Raw genomic sequence first — 21,233 nt, forward strand, 5'->3', positions numbered from 1 at the left:
AGGCGTGCGGCGCTCGCTCGCAGGGGGCGGCCCCATCGCCGCCCCGCCCCGCCCCGCGCGGCCTCCCGCCGCAGCGCCCTCTCCGCCTGGGCCTGGGATGGCGCTCGGGCCGCGCGGCCGGGTCCTGACCCGCTGCAGGGCCCCAACCAATCCCCTGCCGCCCCGATCCCTGCTGCACAATGACGGGGCAGCAGAGGCGCGCTCCAGGACTCTTTCTGTTCTTTTGCAATCAAACCATTTGTTGGGCGTCCGCTGTATTCCGGGCGCCGTGCCGAGCGCCGAGATTCGAGAGGTGGATTTCGTGAACTACTTCTGGCAATCTGTATTTTCAGGGCCAGGCTTCACCCATCTCTGATGACCTACCTACTGGACAGGCATTTTGCGGGGCCAGCAGGGGTGGGGATGGGGATACAATCTGCTTTGAAAGCCAGGGGCCTATTAATTACTGTGTTGAAGTTCAAAGTGTCCAAGGGGTATGTGTGGCACATCCTGTCCTCCCTCACCCAGCTCTGTGACCTGCACCCAGACCCAGGTTTCCTATCACCTAATGCAAGGTTGATGCCACAGGGCCCCAGTGTTTTTTTGTTTGTTTGTTTGTTTTTTAATTTATTTTATTAATTTATTTTTGGCTGTGTTGGGTCTTCTTTGCTGCGCGTGGGCTTTTTCTGGTTGCAGCGAGCGGGGGCTACTCTTTGTTGCGGTGCGCAGGCCTCTCATTGCGGTGGCTTCTCTTGTTGCGGAGCATGGGCTCTAGGTGCACCGACTTCAGTAGTTGTGGCTCGCGGGCTTTAGGCGCGCTGGCTCAGTAGTTGTGGCACACGGGCTTAGTTGCTCCACAGCATGTGGGATCTTCCCAGACCAGGGATCGAACCTGTGTCCCCTGCATTGGCAGGTGGATTCTTAAAAACTGAGCCACCAGGGAAGCCCCAGCCCCAGGGTTTTTCAGGAATTCTGGGTGTATTATTTTTCTGTTGCTGTGTAACAAATTACCACAAATTTAGTGACTTAAAACAACACACGTTATATCTCACAGGTTCCAGGTCAGGAGCACTGGGACTGCTTAGCTGAGCCCTTTGCTTAGTCTCAGAAGGCTGCAATCAAGATGTCAGCAAGGCTGCATGCTCATCTGGGAACTCAACTGGGGAAGAAAATACCTGCAAACCCACTCAGGCTTTGTGGGCAGAACTTATTTCCTTGTGACTGTCTGACGGAGGGCCTGGCTGTCACCCAGAGGCCTCCCTGAGGTTTCAGAGGCCACCTGCAGTTCCTTGAGGTTACCACAGTTCCTTGCCACGTGGGCTTCTACAACATGGCCTCTTACTTCATCAAGCCCACAAGGAGAATCTCTAGCCCCAGTCTGCTAACACAGAGTTTTACATAACGTAACATATATGTAATGGGAGTGGCAGCCCAATACCTTCACCATATTTTATAGGTTAGAAGCAAATCACAGGTCCCACTTGAACTCAAGAGGATCACACAAAAGTGTGAATACCAGCAGGCAGGAATCACTGAGGCTCACCTTAGGGTCTGTCCACCACACTGGGGTTACTGGAAAACCTAAGGAAAAGTATAGGAAAAGAGAGAGCTGGAGACTAGGCTAGGAGAGAGTAAGAAAAGAAGTCAGAATACACGATGCAGAGGGGTAGAAAGACAGCAACAATGACCTCAAGGTTCTGTAATTTTTACACATGACAAAGGCCAGAGAACCATGCCCTTGGTGCCAAAGATTCTGGATTTGATGAGCCCGACCTTGGAATGAGCCATATTGTGGACTTCCTCCCCTCTTGCTCTTTGGCTGTGGAACAAATCCACAAAACTGGACATACTGGTTCAAATACAGATTCCTGTCCCACCTCAACTGGATCTTCTTGCAACCCTAATTCTTGCTCCTTGTCACTTTACAGAAACCAAAACTATCCTGCTTGACTGTTAGCTACCCTCCTCTCGACCTCATAATTTCTATTTGTATCAATCCTTTCCTCTCATCTTAAAGATGTGGGCCTCATTCTGTCCATGGCCAACCCTCCACTCATGTCCTATCTCTCTTCCTGTTCTCTGAGACTACAAATGCATCTCAATTCTCCTCTATCAATTAAAATGCAAAACTAAACTAAAAAACCAACAACAGAAACTGCTTTCCGTGTTTGGCTACCTCCTCACTCTAGCTTCAGGTTTATCTTTTTCTCTCTCATTAGCCACTCTTATTAAAAAGTAGCTACCACTTCCCTGTCACTTAATCATTTCTTAACTTTTTACAACTCCCCTAAGAATTCTATCTTAAATGTCACTAGTGACCCATTTAGTGTGGCATACACTACCCATTCTCACCAAAACCCACAGTTCCCAGCCTCTCTTACAGAGAGGTACTGAATCCTGGCTAATGGAATATGAGTGGAAGTGACAGACTGTCCCATAAAACTCTCAAGTGCTGATCTCCGCTCTCCTTTCCATCTGCTGGCAGAATGGAGGAGACTCTGAGAACCTAGAAGAGAGTCAAACCACATGTCTCCATTCCAAGTTTTAGGGTCCCACTTCTTCTCAATCACAGGAAAGGCTTAGTCAGACTGAATTCAACTGATGAAATTCTACAACATGCACCATATTTTTGTTTTATTTGTAGCAAATAAGGCTGGTGGCTACAAGAAATAAGAGATTCTTTTATGGCTATCATGGAAGCTCTGTGACTCTCTGACCATGTCTTGAGCCGAGAGTTTAAAGACCTAAGCTTGGGACTTCCGTGGCAGCCCAGTGGTTAAGATTTCGCCTTCCAATGCAAGGGGTGTGGGTTTGATCCCTGGTCAGGGAGCTAAGATCCCACATGCCTCGCAGCCAAAAAAAACCCAAAACATAAAACAGAAGCAATATTGTAACAAATTCAATAAAGACTTTAAAAAAATTGTCCACATCAAAAAAATCTAAAGACCCAAGCTTGTCATTTTCTTTCTGCAAGGACTCTGATGCACTCAGAAGAATTCTTCCCATACAAAGTCCCTGTAAGCCATCATCACTGCCATAACAGTCAGGCGCAACAACCACTTGGGCCCCCAAGGCACTTGCCTTTTAGTTGGCACTTCATCACAAATAACCACAGGTGATAATTTAATTAATCATGTTGCCACGGCATGCCGTGGATTAGCAGCATCACGTTTCTCATTGACAAGCAGCTTTAGCACATTCAAACCCAATGACACAACCGGACCAGTTCCCTAATCCCATCTTTTGAGGTCTGTTTCCTGGGACCCCTCCTAGCACTAATTTCTGTGTCAGTCAGTGTCCCACCAATGAGACAGAAACCACACCAGTCATTGGGGAAAATCTAACATAAAGAATGGTTAGAATGGTTAACTAGGTATAAAGTTGTTAACTAGATAACTAAAAGGATGTAAAGAAAACTGAGATACCATGGAGGCAGCAACAGCAGGAAGCATCTATAACTCCTAGGGCTAGGAGAACAAAGGAAAGAGTTTGGAATTACTAAAACTTAGAAACTTAGAAGACGGGCCCTGGACTTCCCTGGTGGTCCAGTAGTTAAGACTCTGCTTCCACTGCAGGGGGTGCAGGTTTGATTCCTGGTTGGGGACCTAAGATCCCGCATGCTGTGTGGCGCAGCCAAAAAAAAAAAAAGAAGAAGAAGAGGGGCCCTACAGAGCTGAAACTCAGACCTCTAAGTCTAGTGCTGGTGTCTGGTGTCTCTGAACTTAGAGGAGGGACCAACACTTCTGAGAAAGAGGTGCTATCCAGATGGTGCTGGTGTCTCTGACTGGGACACCATGAAGCTGGGTTTGTAACTTTTGGGAAAAACTGCAAAGTGGATTCAGCTGTTGCTATAGGAAGGCAATGCTGCTGCTGGGGTGAAGGAGCATTGCTAGGGTGACCTCACACGAACAGGAAGCAGAAGGAAGAAAGGAGTCCTTTCTTCCTCCTATGACCTCACTATCGCCCTCTAGTGGACCCTATTGGCAGAGCCCAAAGTAGAGTCAGCTAACAGAAAAGTGATTTGCAGAGTCCCAGCTCCACTATCTCATAGTAGAAAGTAGAAGGGTGGATTTGGAGCTGAGACAATAACTTAATAACTAGCACAAGTGTCTTTATAAAGTATTAGAAGAAAGAGGTGAAATTAGGTGAAAATTAGCTGATTTTCAAGCAGAGGTGAAAGGGAAATGGAGAAAGTCCAAAAATGATGGGCCTTTCAGGGTCAGAAAAGATGACTGCTTCTTGACTACAAATTGTATAAGATCAAAAAATGTCTTGAACAACATGAGGTGAAAGATGTGATTACCTCTAAGGCAAATATCAGGTGAAGAGTGTGGCCTTTCCACTTACTTCATATGACTTCAATGTAGCCACTATTACGCTGAGAGTGAAGCAAGGGGGTGATGAGGATATAAATATATCAGCTTAAGAATTCTATCTAGGAAAGAACTTGTGGTTAGTGTCACATGGATCTGACTAGAAGCAAATAGAGCAGAAATCTGTTGTGTTAATTTTGTGTGTCAACTTGGCTAAGCCACAGTACACAGATATTTGGTCAAATAATCTAGATGTTTCTGTGAAGGTTTTTCTTCAGATGAGAGTACCATTTAAAACAGTAGACTTGAGTAAAAGCAGATTATCCTCCATAAATTGAGTGGGTCTCATCCAATCAGTTGAAGGTCTTAATAGAAAAAGGATGGACGTTCCCTGAGAAAAAGGTAATTCTGCCAATAGACTGCCTTCAGACTCAAATTATAACATCAGCTCTTCCACTGGGTCTCCAGCTGCTGGCCTACCCAGCAGATTGTGGACTTGGCAGCCTCCACAATCATATGAGCCAATTCATTAAAATCTCTCTCTATGTATATAGACACATACATACATATAGATACAGATACACACACACGTACATCTAATTGGTTATGTTTCTCTGGAGAATTCTGACTTATATACCAAAAATATATATATATTTTTAAAGCTTGTGTCTCATTACTTCTTTTATTTTTTAAATGTAATTTTTTTTAAATAAATTTATTTATTTATTTTTGGCTGCGTTGGGTCTCTGTTGCTGCACATGGGCTTTCTCTTGTTGCGGTGAGCGGGGGCTACTTTGTTGCAGTGTGTGGGCTTCTCATTATGGTAGCTTCTCTTGTTGCAGAGCTCGGACTCTAGGTGTGTGGGCTTCAGTAGATGTGGCACTCAGGCTCAGTAGTTGTGGCTCACGGGCTCTAGAGCACAGGCTCAGTATTTGTGGTGCACGGGCTTAGTTGCTCCATGGCATGTGGGATCTTCCTGGTTCAGGGCTTGAACCCATATCCCCTGCACTGACAGGTGGATTCTTAACCACTGCACCACCAGGGAAGTCCCTAATGTTTATTTTTTATTGGAGTAAAGTTCATTTACAATGTTGTCTCTTTTTTAAAAATATTTTTATTATTTATTTATTTGGTTGCACCAGGTCTTAGTTGCAGCCGGGGAGCTCCTTAGTTGTGGCTCAAGGGTTCCTTAGTTGCAGTTTGCCAGCTCCTTAGTTGTGGCATGTGGGCTCCTTAGTTGCAGCACGTGGGCTCCTTAGTTGTGGCATGCGAACTCTTAGTTGTGGCATGCCTGTGGGATCTAGTGCCCTGACCAGGGATCGAACCCGAGCCCTCTGCATTGAGAGTGCGGAGTCTGAACCACTGCGCCACCAGGGAAGTCCCTCCAAAACTATTTTTTTTTGTTTTTTTGTTTTTTGTTTGCTTGTTTGTTTGTTGCGGTACGCGGGCCTCTCACTGTTGTGGCTTCTCCCATTGCGGAGCACAGGCTCCGGACGCGCAGGCTCAGCGGCCATGGCTCACAGGCCCAGCCGCTCCGTGGTATGTGGGATCTTCCTGGACCGGGGCACGAACCCGTGTCCCCTACATTGGCAGGCGGACTCTCAACCACTGTGTCACCAGGGAAGCCCACCTCCAAAAATATTTTGAGGTAACTGTATTGCCAAAGAAATTATGAGCCCAAAAGAAAAAAGCTTTGACTACCTAAATTTAATATGAAACCTCAAGGGACCCTGAATAGCCAAAACAGTTTTGTACAAGAAGAATAAAATTGGAGGTCTCATACCTCCTGTTTTCAAAACTTACTACAAATCTACAGTAATCAAAACAGTGGGGTACTGGCATAAAGAAAGGCATATAGATCAATGGAATAGAATACAGAGCCTAGAAATAAACCCTTGCATATACAGTCAAAAGATTCTGAGAAGACCTCCAAGACCTTTCAATGAGGAAAGGACAGTCTTTTCAATAAATGGTGCTGGGAAAACTGGATATTCACATGTGTAAGAATGTTAGACCTGGGCTTCCCTGGTGGCACAGTGGTTAAGAATCCACCTGCCGATGCGGGGGACATGGGTTCGAGCCCTGGTCCGGGAAGATCCCACATGCCGCGGAGCAACTAGGCCCGTGAGCCACAACTACTGAGCCTGCACTCTAGAGCCCGCGAGCCACAACTGCTGAGCCCATGTGCCACAACTACTGAAGCCCGCGCGCCTAGAGCCCACGCTCCGCAACAAGAGAAGCCACCACAATGAGAAGCCCGCGCACCGCAGTGAAGAGTAGCCCCTGCTTACCACAACTAGAGAAAGCCTGTGTGCAGCAATGAAGACCCAAAGCAGCCAAAAACAAAAAAGGGCAAAGGGGGACTTCCCTGGCAGTCCAGTGGTTAAGATTCCACGCTTCCACTGCAGGGGGCGCAGGTTCATCCCCGGCCAGGGAACTATGGTCCTGCATGCCACGTGGTGAGGCCAAAAAAAGTAAATAAAGGGCAAAGGATCTGAATAGACATTTCTCCAAAGGTATACAAATGGCCAATAAGCACATAAAAAGATGCTCAACATCACTAATCATTACGGAAATGCAAATCAAAACTACAGTGAGATACAACTTCACAACCACTAGGATGGCTAGTATTTTAAAAAAAGAGAAGAAGGAAAATAAGTGTTGGTGAGGATGTAGAGAAATTTGGATCCTTGTGCACTGCTACTGGGAATACAAAATGATGCAAATCCTGTGGAAAACAGTATAGCAGTTCCTAAAAAACAACAACAACATAGAATTAACATATGATCCAGCAATATATACTTCTGGGTATATACCCCAAAGAATTGAAAACAGGGACTTGAACAGGTATTTGTACACCAATGTTCATAGCAGCATTATTCGCAATAGCCAAAAGGTGGAGCTATCCAAGTATATCCCTCAAAGGATGAATGGATAAACAAAATGTGGTATATACATACAATGGAATATTATTCAGCCTTAAAAAGAAAGGCAATTAAAAAAAATTTTTTTTATTGAAGTATAGTTGATTTACAATGTTGTGTACAGCAGATAATATTTGTTCCTGGTTTTTTAATGACGACGATAACAATGATGACGATGATGATGATAAAAAATAGCTACCATTCATTAAGTTCTTACTATGTGCTGCGTGCTATGCTAGTGCTTTATCTAGTGCTTTATCTCATTTAATCTTCATAACAACTCTGTGTGGTAAGTGATGTCACCCCCATTTTAGAGATGAGAAAATAGGTTTAGAGAAGTTGAGTCACTTGCCCAAGGTTTTACAGGCCCTCCTTCTCTCTCTACATTTTTTCTTTTTGACAGTCTCATCCAATATCATGGCTGCTATAATTATCATGTCTGTGTGGATTGCTCCCTGACCCCTCTCCTTGTCTCCTGGTCCACATTTCCTGGCATATGAATGTGCTGATGGCATTGTAAACTCAACATGTCCAAAATGCAGCTATTCTTTTGTTAGTACTATTCTAAACATTTTTCATTTAACTCACATAACTCTGAGATAGATAATATTATTATTCATATCTATGAGGGAGATAGTGTTATCCATGTTTTACAGATGAGTGAACAGAGGCCTAGAGATTCAGTATCTGGCTCACCTTTACACAGCTAGTACACAGTGGAGCTGGGCTTGGGGCTGATTTCAATGCTTAGACCACAATGACAATACCTCAGTTCCACTCAAACTGAGCTCTCCCTGTCCTGTTCTGTTTCCTGCTTCCTATATTCATTCTCTGCCCTTAACTTCAAATCCTACTGTCCTTCAAAGTCCAACTCAAAGGCCATTCCCTACAAAGTCTTTTCAAGTATTCCAAGCTGGGAGGGATCTCCATCTTGTGTGAATTTACAGAGAACTTACTCTGTACCACACTTACCTTTTCCCAAGCATACAAGTAAAATTTTAATTCATCCTCACCATAAAAAGTTCAAGTAGAGAATACTGAGCAAGAAGTTTAAGTATCTCTTCATTCCCCAGAATTTATTAGTTTTTTCCTTGATTAACGTTCCTGTGTTTCTGCTAGAAACTCTATCAGGCAGCTATTTGAGGACAGGAAGCAGGGCGAGTCTTCTTTAGTCCCCTAAAACAGGCAATACTAAACAATTGCTGAAAGAATCAATCAGTTGCAAATCCCATGAGCCTGCACACACTACATTTTTTGGAGGAGGGTGAGAGGGTCTGTTCAAGAAAAGTGATTTTTTTTTTCAGGGGGACTGGTAAAGCCATGTCAAACGCTCCCTCTCCTCCCACCTTCATTAAAGAACAAAAAAGCATCTACTTCTAGGTACATAAAGCATCTGGTTTCTGTTTTAGCTGGGTCTCAGAAGGAAATGACTTTTCTCTGAAATTGTAGACGCCCAACCCAGCTGCAGCATTGTTAGACCTCAGGGTAAACAGGAAGCTTCCTGCCTTGGGCCCTTCATATCCCTCTCGAAGGCTATTAAAGACTGTTAATAGGATAGTAAAAGGACAGCTGCTGGCCATAAAATCAGCCCATTCCTTAGCTCCTTAGAGAACTAGATCCCTCCAAGGTCAGAGAGAAAACTGTGTCCATCTCCAGGTCACACCAGGTACGTCCACCTAGCTGGGGTCCTCACTTAACTCCTCTATGATCGGCTGTAACCAGAATGGTCTTTGCAAAATACCAGAGTGATTTAGTTCCTTGGTATTAGTTGAGAAATGAGAGGTTCGCATTTATAGGGTTTCCGGTCCTTGAAATCACTTATTTCTGGGGGTGACGAGGTCTAGTGTGAACGTTAAGCTGAGACTGCCAAAGCAGTGAAATCATCCCCTACCCTGCGGAGTTTGAGTCACCTCTTCCAGTAGGGAAACAATCAGTTCTGATTATCCCCCTCAAAAGAGGCAAAGAGGTCAATCCATGAGAGCAAACAATCTAGTACTCCTACCTCTGCAATAAAGAGCTGAATCAGGCCCTCAACGCTCCCTGCACACAGGGTGGAAGTCCCCAGATTTGCAGCTGTGGGTGAGGAGGGAGGGAATAGTTTCTGCCAACTGAAGGGACACTAGGGCAGGGGTGATCATCTTTTGCCAAGAAGGGCACTCGGGTGTCTTGGCAGAAGGCAGAGGGCTGTCCCGATCTGTGTGTACATTTTCAGAAGCATTTGACTCTGGACCAAATTCTCTCAGCTGTGCTAAAGCTGGGGCGATGGATGGGAAATGCTTATTGGCCAGGCTGACTAGGAGCTCCAATAGAGGGTGCTGGGGCTCAGCCAGGAGCTTCCCTTCAGCTGGCAAGTTTAACTTTCAGTCATGGTCAGAGGGAGCGTGTCAATCCATCTATTTCGAAGTTTCTGCTTGTTGGAATTTTTGGCTCAAATGGGGAAAGAGTGGTGATGATGCAGAGCCTCTTACCTGGCTCAAAGAATGAGAAAAAATAGCTCAGCAGGGGTCAAGATTTTACTACAATTATAGAGTCAAGCCCATTACCAAATGGGGGCCAGGAAGATACCATTTCATTCAACCCTGGACTTACCTACAATTTATCAATTCCTGCTGCTGTGTTGGCTCATCTGACCCTTACCTACCAATCAAGAAAGCACAGGCACTCGGGCAGGGCCGGAAAACCAGTCACTGCTCACACATTGAACATTTAGTTGCCCCTGGGCAGGCTTACTTACACAGGACGGGAGCCTTATTTGCCAAGTGTCACTGCTCTTCCTCCTTCAGAGGAAACGTCACTGAAATTACTCCTCAGAGTGCTGAAAAGAGGAGAACTGGATATTTTTTCCAGTGGGATAATGTAATTTTCCCCTAGTTTCAGAAGAGGTAACTAAGGCTCTGAAAACTCTCCCAAGGTCACACAGCTGGTAAGTGGGGCTTTACTGAGAGGACCAGAATCCAGGCCTCCTGCCTCCTCATGCAATGTTCTTCTTACCATGACTTTTTTCCCCCAAGTAACTTGTATTAATTTTTTTTGCCTCAATTGACCTTTAATATCCAAATGAAGTGTGGATGCAGAGTATGTGGCAGGGTCTCAGCCCTTAATTTGTATTATATTTTTAACAAGGTAATTTATGGGAATTCACTGGTGGTCCAGCTCGGTGCTTTCACTGCTGTGGACCGGGTTTAATCCCTGGTCAGTGAACTAAGCTCCCGCAAGCTGTGCAGCCAATAAAATAAAATAAAATAATTTAAAAAATAAAAAGGTAATTAATTGCAGATATAATCAAAAGTTGTTTAATTTGCGTATCTTTGTAAGGTTTTTCATATAAATAAGTGAACAAATCATGAAAAAAATAATCAGAAACAATGTTCCATTTAGAAAAGATGGTCCCATTGTACTTAGGCTACACTGTCCAGGCCTCCGCCATCACTGTGTGGACTATGACCAGCTTGTCAGCTAGAGCCTTTGATGAAATTCACATTTAAATAATTTACATTTAAATTTACGTGTGGGTAGGTGGTAAGTTTAAGACTATCTCTGCTATGGTTGATTGACAAGACAGATCCAGGTATGCTTTAGACCTGGAATAAGATTTCTTCATTTACAGAGAAAATAGTTACTACCCTAAAGTCTGCCATAGCCAGGACCAGAAGGTGCTCTCTAGAGGCTCACACTTCTCCCACTCCTAACCAACCTTCAAGGAGAGAGAGGTTCTAACGGGCAGAGTAAGGGTTCCAGGGCAGCGCAGGCAGCCCCAGCAGGTATTTGTACTTTCAGACCCTGGTTAAGTCTGCTTCAAGCCTGTCCCCTAAGTCTCCAGGTCATGTCCAAGGTAGGAAGTTGCAATGCAGGAGTAGTCCCAGGAGCCAGTAGGTCAGGAAGTAGCCTAGAATGCACCGTGTGACCAGAGAACAAGTTTTCCAGTTGTACAAGAGTCCCATGATAGAGTTTCTGGGGACCTTTTGTCCTGGTGGGGAGTCCCCTGAAAGAGGCTTCCAAGGCACAGTCTCTAGGGATCTCAGCAGTGGTTCTTGATCTTGAAGCAAGTGAGCTGAAAACCAGTACACAATAGGAGTGGAGGAGCATAAAAACCTGGTGAGAACCTGGAAATCGTAAGAGGGGGAAAACCCACACATTTACTGGAATGTCACTGCCTCAAATTGGATGAGCCTGGGGCTTTCCTGCTGCTGGGTGAGCTATAGCTCTAAGACTACAAATGTATTACACTGGAAAAGATATTCATTCAGCAGAGCTTAGGATCTGCCTTATAAAGCTGTGCACGACGCCAGCCAGGTGACTGCAATGTTACAAATAAACATGGCTACACACTAATTACCACAATAATGGGCCAACTGATACTAAAAATTCTATGGGGGGGGGGGGCGGGTGGTCAGGGGACTTCCCTGGCAGTCCAGTGGTTAAGATTCCACGCTTCCAACGCAGGGGGCGTGGATTCGATCCCTGGGTGGGGAACTAAGATCCCACGTGCCACGCGGCATGGCCAAAAAAAAAAAAAAAAAAGTCTGTGGGGTCCACTTTTAGCCCAGGGCCAGGACTCTGATCCCCTGCCCCCTGAAACGGTTCCCTCATCCCACGGGGATGGCAAAGCAGAGAGAAAGGGGGCAAGGGATCCTGTGGTTCAACACTGTCCTTCTAGGGAAGCTCAGAGCCAGGTCTCCAAATGGCCCCCCCTCGTCTATCCTTGAAACTCTAAGCTTCGCTGGCACTCACTCTACTAGCTCATCCAGCTACAAACACAGAGTGCTCCTTTCTATTTCCCCTGTGCCTCTTAGTCACATAGCGCAGAGAACTTTACAAACAGCCAATGTGCGCCTCCAAGAGGCAGAAACTGCTGAGGAGTGGCCAGCATGGAGACAAAAAGACTTCCTCAGGGTTTATGGTGGACCTGGGGCCACAACCAGGAACCAAAAAAAATCGAATGTATGACCAAACCCTTCCCATCCCTCTCTATCCTCCCCACCAACCGAACATTGCACAAGAGAGCTCCTCTGAAAATGGAGCACCTGCCAGAGCTCAGAGTACCTCAGAAAGTCGACATTCAAGCAGACATTCTGGGTATAGTTGTAAGTTAGGGGAAGGTCCCAGAGATACCCTCTGTGCTATCCTATAACTCAGTCAGATCAGGTCCTTTCACAACTCTCATTGTCTTCACACATGCCCTTCCATTTGCCCAGAATGTTCTTCCTCTGCTTCTTAAATGGAATTCCTTCTTACCCTTCAGGACCCAGCCTAAATATGATGCCCTCCTCACCTCCTTCAGCCAGTTAGCTACTTTTTCCTCTGTGCTTCCACAATACTTTACCTCAAAAATATCTCCAATTCCATCCCACTATACTATAATTTAAGCCGTTAAATGTCTGTCTCTCCATTTTGACCACAAGACCTACCAGGGCAGCAAACTTATTTATGTTCTAACCTCAGTGATCTGACCCAGGGACTCACACTAAAAACACCCCCAAATAGTTGTTGAATGAATAAATTAGGTACAGGTCACTCAAATGGGCGAAGTTAAAGGTCTTCCCTGTCCCCGACTGAGGGCTTTGGCCCGTGTTCCCACCTTTTCCCAGCCAGGAGTCCACCTCACCTGAACATGCAGGCACAGACCACCAAACAGCAGCAGCGCTGCAGCGTGGACGAGGTACACGAACACCCGAGGACTGAGGAATCCAGGCTCAGGCTTCTCTGGGGTCTCTCTGTTCTTGCTCCTTTGCATCCCAAGTGTAAGGCAGAGCCAAGGATGGGTGGTCACATATGTCCAAGTTGCCCAGGCAACCAGTATAGCCACTGGCGCAGCCAGTAGAAAATTGGGCACCTGCTTGAGTTCATAGTATCTCAAAAAGCCAACATTCCAATAGATATCCTGGATGTAGCTGTATATTAGGGGAAGATCCCAGGAGCACCAAGGCGGCTCATTTCCCTCTACGATTCGGTAGCCCTTGTCCACAGCTAACTGCAGCAAGGGCTTAGGAATGGGGTAGGCTGGGCCTGGCAGACAGAACTGGGTATAGGCGTAATATTGAAAGAGGGCAAAGGGAAGGCTAAGTGTGAGCACTGACAGGAACACAGAGCCCATCAGCTTCAAGAGCTGTCTCAGAGGATTCCTCACCATGAGAGAAGAGAAAAAGCCTCGGCACTGAGAATGCACGAGGAAGCCAACGTTGACCAGCCCGTTGGAGCGCACACCAGTGGCAAGGGCAAAGAGGAGTCCACTAGTCCAGCTTCGGCCCCTTTCCAGCTGCCCCAGGGCGCTGAATGTCAGGAGGGCAAACAAAGCTTCTGAGTAGCCAGCCGCCAGGAAGACATTGGCGGGGCTGAGGCAGAAGAGCAGCGCTCCATAAAAAGCCTGGCGGGGACAGCGCAAAACCAGACAGCCCAGGTCATGAAGCGCAAGTGCGGCCAGCACGGAGAACAAGGAATTGAGCAATGCTACTGAGATTAGCAGGCAACTCCGTAGGCTCAGTAACCCCCACAGGGGTCTCAGCAATTCAGTCCCCACCAACAGGACCAGGGGGAAACCGGGGAAGAAGGCAAAGTTGTGCTCATACAGGTAGCCATGCTCAGCAATGAACAGGAAGTGTTCAGCATCCCAGTGAGACAGGCCGCCCAGGAGACTTTCCACAAGTTGGTCCACAGAGCCGGAGGGGGCGAGGCGAGGAGGTGAGAAGGCTTCCGCATGATGGTCTGGGATGATGGCATTGAAGAGAGCCTGTGGGATGAAGGAGAACTAGGATTTTGGTTGAGCCAGTGGAAGCATTACCATTTAATAAAATGAGGAGGAACAGACATGTTGGGGAAGAATCACAAGTTAAGTTTGAGATGGACATTCCAGTGCAGAGGTCAACGAGACTGTGAGATATATGGGTCTGAGGGTCAGGAGAGCAATCAGGGCTAGAGATATAAATTTGGGAGTCATAAGTATATGGATGATATTAAAAGGTGTGAGACTGAATGAGATCACCCAGGGAAGAAGTGCAGATAGAGAAAAGAAGAGATCTGAGGACTGGGCCTCAGACATGTCAATATTTAGAGGCTCGGAAGAGAGTGAGGATCTAGCAATAAAGGTAAAGAAGGAAGGTCAGTGAGGTAGGGAGGAAACCAGGAGAGCATGGTGTCACAGAACCAAGTAAAGCAAAGGAGTGATCGGCTCTTAAATGTTGCTGATAGGTCAAGTAAGATGGGGACTGAAAACTGACCACTGGCTTTAGCAATGGGAATGTCATTGGTGACTTTGACAAGAGCTACTTCAGTGGAGTGGAGGAGAGAGAAGACTGCCTGGACTGGGTTCAGCAGAGAAGGGAAGAAGTGAGACAGTAGATACAGACAACTGTTTGGAGGAGTTTTCCTGTAAAGGGAAGCAGAGAAATGGGGTAGTAGATGAATGACATTGTGGGGTCAAGAGAAATCTTGTTTTTTTTCCCAAAGGCGGGAGGTAAGTATTTGTTTGCCAATGGGAATATCCAGTGGAAAGGAAACCACTGAGTATGCAGGCGAGAAAGGGAAGAATTGCTGGAGCAGGCAAAAGGGGATGGAATCTGCTTTGGAGGTGGAACTGGCCTTAGAGAGGAGACAGACAGTTCATCCACCCTTCAGTAGTGAAGGCACAGAGGTGCAGATGTAGGTATGCTGATGGCTGTGGTGGAAGTATTCAGAAGGTTACTTCTTATTGCTTCTACTTTTCTGAATTTTCACTCAGGAAAACAAGCTGGGGAAAAGGTGCTAGAGACTTAAGAGGAAAATGTGTAAAATAAGTCATCTATGACCCTAGTTCTCAAAATAGGCTGTGCACTGGAATTGCCCAAGGGGTTTCAAAAATACTGATGCCTGGGTTTCCCTCCTGCTACAACATTGATGACTTAACCAATATGGGGTACAGCCTGGGCGTTTAGATTCTTTTTAGCTCTCCCAGCTGATTCTGATGTGCAGAAAAATTTGAGAGAATGGGTGAGCGACTGGACCAGGGAAATACACTAAGATTGCCAGGCAGCACTAAGGACTCACTTGGGTTAATGATATTGAATACAAAGAGACTAGTTAACACAGTTGTATGCTTTTCTCTGGGCAGATGCATGCGTGGAGTAGACACAGAATTGAATTTAACCATGGCTGGGCTTTTGTCTTGTGATTAAGACATAGGGAGAATGGAGCGAGTGAGTTGTACGTGTATGCATGGTGGACCATGGAATCTAAACTGGGTAAGAAGTGGAGCTGAAGCCATGAGGTAGGTGAGGGACAGTGAAACCGTGGTAGAATCAATGGATAAGTCCTGAGGGAGTGGAAGAATCGTTAGAACTGGGGTAGTGGAGGGAGTGAACTGGAAAGATAGGAGATAGTGGTTAGATGTATCAGCTTTACTAATATTGAAACCACCAAGAAATATACAGTAGTGCTGGAAAGAGTAACAGTGAATCAGGAGCTAAAACCTTCAAGGAATGAGGAGGAATGAGTTGTCGCTAACAGAGATGACAGCAACAACAAAGGGTAACTGGGGTATAACCTGATGGCGCGAGCTTTAAAGCTGGAAGGGGGGGAGGGGAGGATAATGAAATAGCATTATTATTAAATGTCTTTTTGCCCCGTTAGATTTGGTCAGCTGCTTAAGGGAAAAGAGATCGTGACTTTTTATACTCCCACCTAGCATAGTTCTTTGACCCGGGCAGGAACTTAATAAAATTTGGTGGTTGAGCGAACAGTATAGAGGAAACATACTTGTTTCCAAATCACCATCTGAATTAGAACCCAGCTGTCCTGGTACCCTATCCCAGACGCCGAGTCACAGTACTGCTCCCTTAGTTCTGTCAATCATTCAGCTGATGCTGGTTCAAAGCCATCATCAAGTCAGTTTTCCAGCCTAGCAACAGGAGTATAACCTCATTTTTAAGGCTCTTCCCTTTTTCGGTCAGTTTCTTTATCAGGCCACTTCAAACAGTGAAAACAAGTGGGACACAGGTAACAGCCCTAGTCTCCAAGTTGAAGACACTTCTAACTAAACCTGGGACCCAGCAGAGGCTGTTATGCCTCACATAGTGGGCGAGGAGAGAAAAAAGGAGTTTTCCACAAAGGAACCACCGATGAGCCTCAGAGAGAATGTGCTTGTGAGGAAAGGCACATATAATATGCTAATAGAACATCCCTAGGGTGTTGACATACATTCAACAATAACAGATACTGAAGACCTACTAAGCACTGGGCACTGTGCTAGGCACCATACATAGTTCATATATACCTGAAATTTGATTGAAATATGTATCAAGGGCAGCCTTGGAGGGGACAGGGAATTGCAAAATGCATTCTGCGGGTTGTGTGTGGGTGAGACAGCAAGGGGACACAGCTGGGGGAAGAGTAGGAGACACTGCTGACTAAACAAATATACACAGACGGTCTCAGGACAGTGCCACCTCTCTCCCACTCAACTGACTGATGCAACGCTCAGTCTCCTGGTCAGGGGACCCAGGGCAACGCTTTGAGCTGTCACACCCTAAACCAGAACACACCTGTTCTGGTTACAGAACATCATGGTCTGCTGGAAAGACCACTAGCCCAAGAGTAAGGAAACCTGGGGTCTGATTCTGGTCCTTCTCTAACTTGCCTTGTGACTTTAAGGAAGCCATTTATCCTTTCTGGGCCTCAGCTACTTCATGTGTAAAATAAGAGATTAATAGATCAAAATAAATAAATATAAAATAAGAGATTAATAGGTCATATCTACGAGTCCTGCCCACTTTTCAGCTATGTGGTCTAGGTCTCTATAGTTCTAACCACATGGTCGGGGGCGGGGGGGCGCATCTGGGAAAGGGAAAGAAGATGAGGCCTATTCTTAATGTCTAGCCCAGTCATGTGGCAATGGCATGTTCAGGACAAAAGATCAGAGACTGACCTGCAGCACCAGAGTCAGGACACGGCAGCTGACTGCAAACCCCAGGACCTCTTTCCGCGATGTGTCCAGGGGCCACATCCTCTCACCACCAGGAATTCAGGGGGGCTGCTGCCAGGGCTGAACTCCCTCAGGCTTCTAAACTCCAAAACCCAAAGAGGAAATGTCACACATGGGCAGAAAGTAAATTCTTGAAAGCATTCTTCATGAAAACATCACCCCTGCTTCAGGACTACTATGGCAGACTTAACCACCTTACTTTCCAGATGAGGAAAAAGCGTCTTAAAGGCAGATGGGACCTCTTGGTGTCACTCTGAAGCACTGTATTCTTGTAGGGGAAGTTCCACACAGATAGGCATGGAGCTGGAAAGCTAAGCTCACAGAAAACCTTTAAAAGCCTGTTGAGTGCCCCTATCCAGGAACTAAAGACCTGGGTTCAAGTCCTGACTTTGTCATTCATAAGTTCTCATTTTGTTCTTCTAAGCCTCAGTTCTCTGTGTATAAAATGAGATCGGGGGACTTTCCTGGTGCCACAGTGGTTAAGAATCCGCCTGCCAATGCAGAGGACACAGGTTCGAACCCTGGTCCGGGAAGATCCCACATGCCACAGAGCAACTAAGCCCACGCGCCCTAACTACTGAGCCTGCGCTCTAGAGCCCGTGAGCCACAGCTACTGAGCCTGCGTGCCACAACTACTGAAGCCTGCGTGCCACAACTACTGAAGCCCATGCGCCTAGAGCCCGTGCTCTGCAACATGAGAAGCCACCGCAATGAGAAGCCCGTGCACCACAAAGAAGAGTAGCCCCTGCTCACAGCAACTAAAGCCCACGCACAGCAACAAAGACCAATGCAACCAAAGATAAATAAATAAATTTATAATAAATAAATTAATTAATTTTAAAAAATGAGATCGGACTATTTTGCCTGTCTCATGAAATTGTCACGATGGTGAAATGGACTGAAGTGTGAAGAAGTAGTACCAAATCTATATTGTGGTTGCCGTTATTTAGTGTGTGCCCTTTCTCTGTTGCCCAGAATAATAAACTAGGTCCCAAACCAGAGTCCCAAAGTGGGGCATAGAACTGAACTGGAAGACCATAATGACTACACACTCTAGTTAAGCTCTCTGATGTGTGTTCAGCTGGTCTGTTAAATTAAGTGGAGAAGGAAAAGAAAACCACCACTCAGCAGGACTTCAGCCAGCTCACATTGCTAAAACAAACTTAGGGGGACGACAGAGTCGACTACTAGGGATGGGGAAAACTGTTATTTCCCATCTCTTTGTTGGAATGGCAGCAATGTATAAACAACTGCAAAGCCATTCTGAGGGAAGGAATGCACTTTAAGACTTTTTTTTTTTTTTTTTTTTTTAACAATTCCTTGTGCTAAAAGAAGTAGCAATGGCTCCTACGGAACCAGTCGGAAATCAGAAGGAAGGGCAAGAGCATCAGGGGCAGCTCATCAACTTGGGGTGAAGAACTAACGCTAAAAGAAAAAATACTAGAACTGAGAAATTAACAGGGAGGAAGGCCTGGAAGACTTTTCTTCCTTCTCCTATCTCCTATCAAACCTTTAGGTTATCACTTGTTTCTGGAATTCTCTGACTCTCACTAGACTATGTGATATGCTCTCATTACACTCTGCCTTGTCGTCTTTATTGCTATTGCTTATTTAGGTTGTTTATGAGGGCAGGGGCTTTGTCTATCTTGCTCCCAACTATATCCCCAGGGCCTAGCACTACAAACAAGCATTTTAAGCCTGTGTTCTAATTGAGTGGAAGTAGTAAGCACTGGATATGGCTTCACCAGTTCATTGGCTCTGGATATAAAATCCCTGCTCCGAGTACTCCTCCCACCATATCTCATGTTGAGAGCAAAACGACAAAGTCACAGAAGCCACAGGAAAATACAATTTCTCCAGAAAACTGGCCATAAGCAACAGTTCTCTTTCCTCTCAGCACAAGGGGGCGCCTGTTGCTTACTCCATCACCAGGAGGCCTGGAGGAAGGGAGGGGCCACAAACGCCACACCGGTTTGCTCATCAAAATTCAGTTCAAAGGCAAGCTTCTGAAATCCCCCCAACACTGCCAACATCTGACTCGCCGAATCGAGAGGAATCGTAGAAACAAGCACAGCCAACCTTACACGGCCGCTGCTTCTCCATCCGAGGGTGAATTCACTTTTTCCCTTCCTTCATTTCCCACCCACATGCAGAAGAGTTGGGAAAAGAAAAGCACGGAACCCACCTCTGCCTCTTCACCAGGCTTCCATTCTTCCTTTCCTTTCTCCAGAGTCAAGCTCTAGACCCAGCGATCACAGACGACTTGTAGCCTACACTTAGTTTACAGGTAAACCATGTGAAAACAAAAATAAAGCCAGTGAGCTCTCCCTCTCAGCTAATTGCGGGCTTCACTTCCCAACAACCCGCTTACGAAATCACAGGCCCTCTGAACTGGCAGGACACTTACAAAGCAACTAGTTTTACTCTATTTTCCCGTGAGATAAATATGCCCCAGAGAGGTGAGTAATAAGACTCTCCAGAGTTTTTACGTCAGAGATCTCATTAGACCCTGTGTAATTACCATCGCCATTTTATGGATGTGGAAACTGAGGCTCACTGGGGTCAAGTGGCACTCCCAAGGCTATATTTAAGGAGAATTTTTTTTTTTTTTTTTGTCTGAAACATCCATCTTTCCACCAGCCGTCACTCCTGCCAAAGGGGATGCGCTCTTTCAGAGCTAGAATTACAACCAGGGTCTCCCAACTCCCAGCCCAGGACTTGTCCAGTGACAGCGCATGCTCTTGCTGGCTATGCTTAGGGCAGGGAGGGCCCTATCTGAGCAGATAGGAAAACCTGTTGAATCGGAGCCCAGGACTCACATCCTGGGCTGTAAGACTAACATCCTCAGGGGCGGGCGCGGGGTGGGTGGTGGTGTTCGGACCCAGGGTCCTTAGGACCAGAGGTCTTGATGGCCGCCGCGAGGCAGGGGCCGCCTTCTGCCAGCCTAGGCGGGTCCGGAGCCCGTTCTAGCCCTTTCCTTTCGGACACAGTCCCAAGAGGGGATTGGGCATCTCCTCTCCCCAAAGGGGCCACGGCTCAGAGGTTACTCCCGAGGGGGCCGGCGAGGCCCGGCCCGGCCAAGGGCCGGAAGGCAGGGGAGGGCGGGAGGCTGTAACGGAAGAGGCGGCCCTGGAAGGCCGCTATGGCGGAGGGGCGGGGCTCCTCGCTTCTCGGCGGCCTCCGCCTCATTTCCCTCGGCCTCCGTTTGACAACTTCCCTCCCCCCAGAACTCCTAGGCTCCCAAGCTGGCGCCGGATCCCCAGCGCCCGCCGGTCTCTACCTCCCAGGCGGGGCCCGAACCACAGTTCCTCCATCCGGGGCCCCGAGCGGCCGCGCCTGCGTACTGGCTCCGCTGATGGCGGCCCCGCCCCGCTCCTGCCGGGACTCGGAGCTGCCCCGCCCCCCGCCGCAGCGGCCATGTTGAGTCCGGGCGAGCGGGGTGTGGATGGCGTGAGCCGGATCCCCCGCTCTCGTCCGCTCTCCTCCGCCTTGGCACTTTCCCGCTTTGGTGACACCAGGGGTTCCTCAGCCCCTTCCCCCCGCCTTCAGTTAGTCCGCCGGGGCTGCTGTCTCCGTGTCGGTGCTCTTGCCCCAGTTGCACCCCACAAACATCCACTGAGTTCCCGTGTGGGCCAAGGCCCTCGGAGTTGGGGGCTGCCCCGCGGCCTCTAAACGGAAGGCAGAGCCGCACTTTCCCTGCTGTCAGGCAACAACAGCTCAGTACAGGGCCTAGCACACAATAGCTGTTCTCTGAAGGGAAAGAAAAGCCTGCTTGGGGCTTCTGTGGCCAGGAGCGGCCCCCTGCGTCCTGGGCGTGAAGAAAGTGGGGGTTCCCCCCGACTTTCCCTTCCTCCGGCTGCTCGGGACCTTCGCTCCCGCTGCAGCCCGCAGCCCCACCTCCCGTGGCTGACGAGGGCGGTGAAGGAAACTTCAGAGAACGACCCCCAGGACTGCTTTCTCCTTCCTTACTCAAGCAGTTTCTCTCTCGTAGAAAGTGGGCCCAAAAAAGCAGAAGAAAGAAAGAAGCTAACTCAACAGAACTGTCTGTGCGGGAGGAGCGGCCAG

The 21,233-nt window shown here is 47.2% G+C and overlaps 1 protein-coding gene across 3 annotated transcripts; it reads right to left on the reverse strand.

Annotated features, from left to right (window-relative positions):
- Nucleotides 1-86: 86 nt before the first annotated feature.
- PIGV (phosphatidylinositol glycan anchor biosynthesis class V) lies at nt 87-20,493 on the reverse strand. 3 transcript variants are annotated; one of them, XM_049699310.1, is made up of 5 exons: nt 19,984-20,493; nt 19,354-19,438; nt 17,112-17,246; nt 12,822-13,943; nt 7,291-11,319 (listed from the first exon to the last, which is right to left on the reverse strand). In XM_049699310.1, the coding sequence occupies exons 3-5, from the start codon at nt 17,187-17,189 to the stop codon at nt 11,038-11,040; spliced, it is 1,482 nt and encodes a 493-aa protein (XP_049555267.1). In that variant the 5' UTR covers nt 17,190-17,246; nt 19,354-19,438; nt 19,984-20,493; the 3' UTR covers nt 7,291-11,037. The 3 variants fall into 3 exon arrangements, with proteins under 3 accessions (XP_033278381.1, XP_049555267.1, XP_033278382.1); XM_033422490.2 differs by lacking the exons at nt 7,291-11,319; nt 19,984-20,493 and adding an exon at nt 87-7,044 and having other exon boundaries at nt 19,354-19,977; XM_033422491.2 differs by lacking the exon at nt 19,984-20,493 and having other exon boundaries at nt 11,134-11,267; nt 19,354-19,977.
- Nucleotides 20,494-21,233: the final 740 nt, after the last annotated feature.

This window comes from Orcinus orca, chromosome 1 (genome assembly GCF_937001465.1).
Source record: "Orcinus orca chromosome 1, mOrcOrc1.1, whole genome shotgun sequence".
Taxonomy (NCBI): Eukaryota; Metazoa; Chordata; class Mammalia; order Artiodactyla; family Delphinidae; genus Orcinus; species Orcinus orca.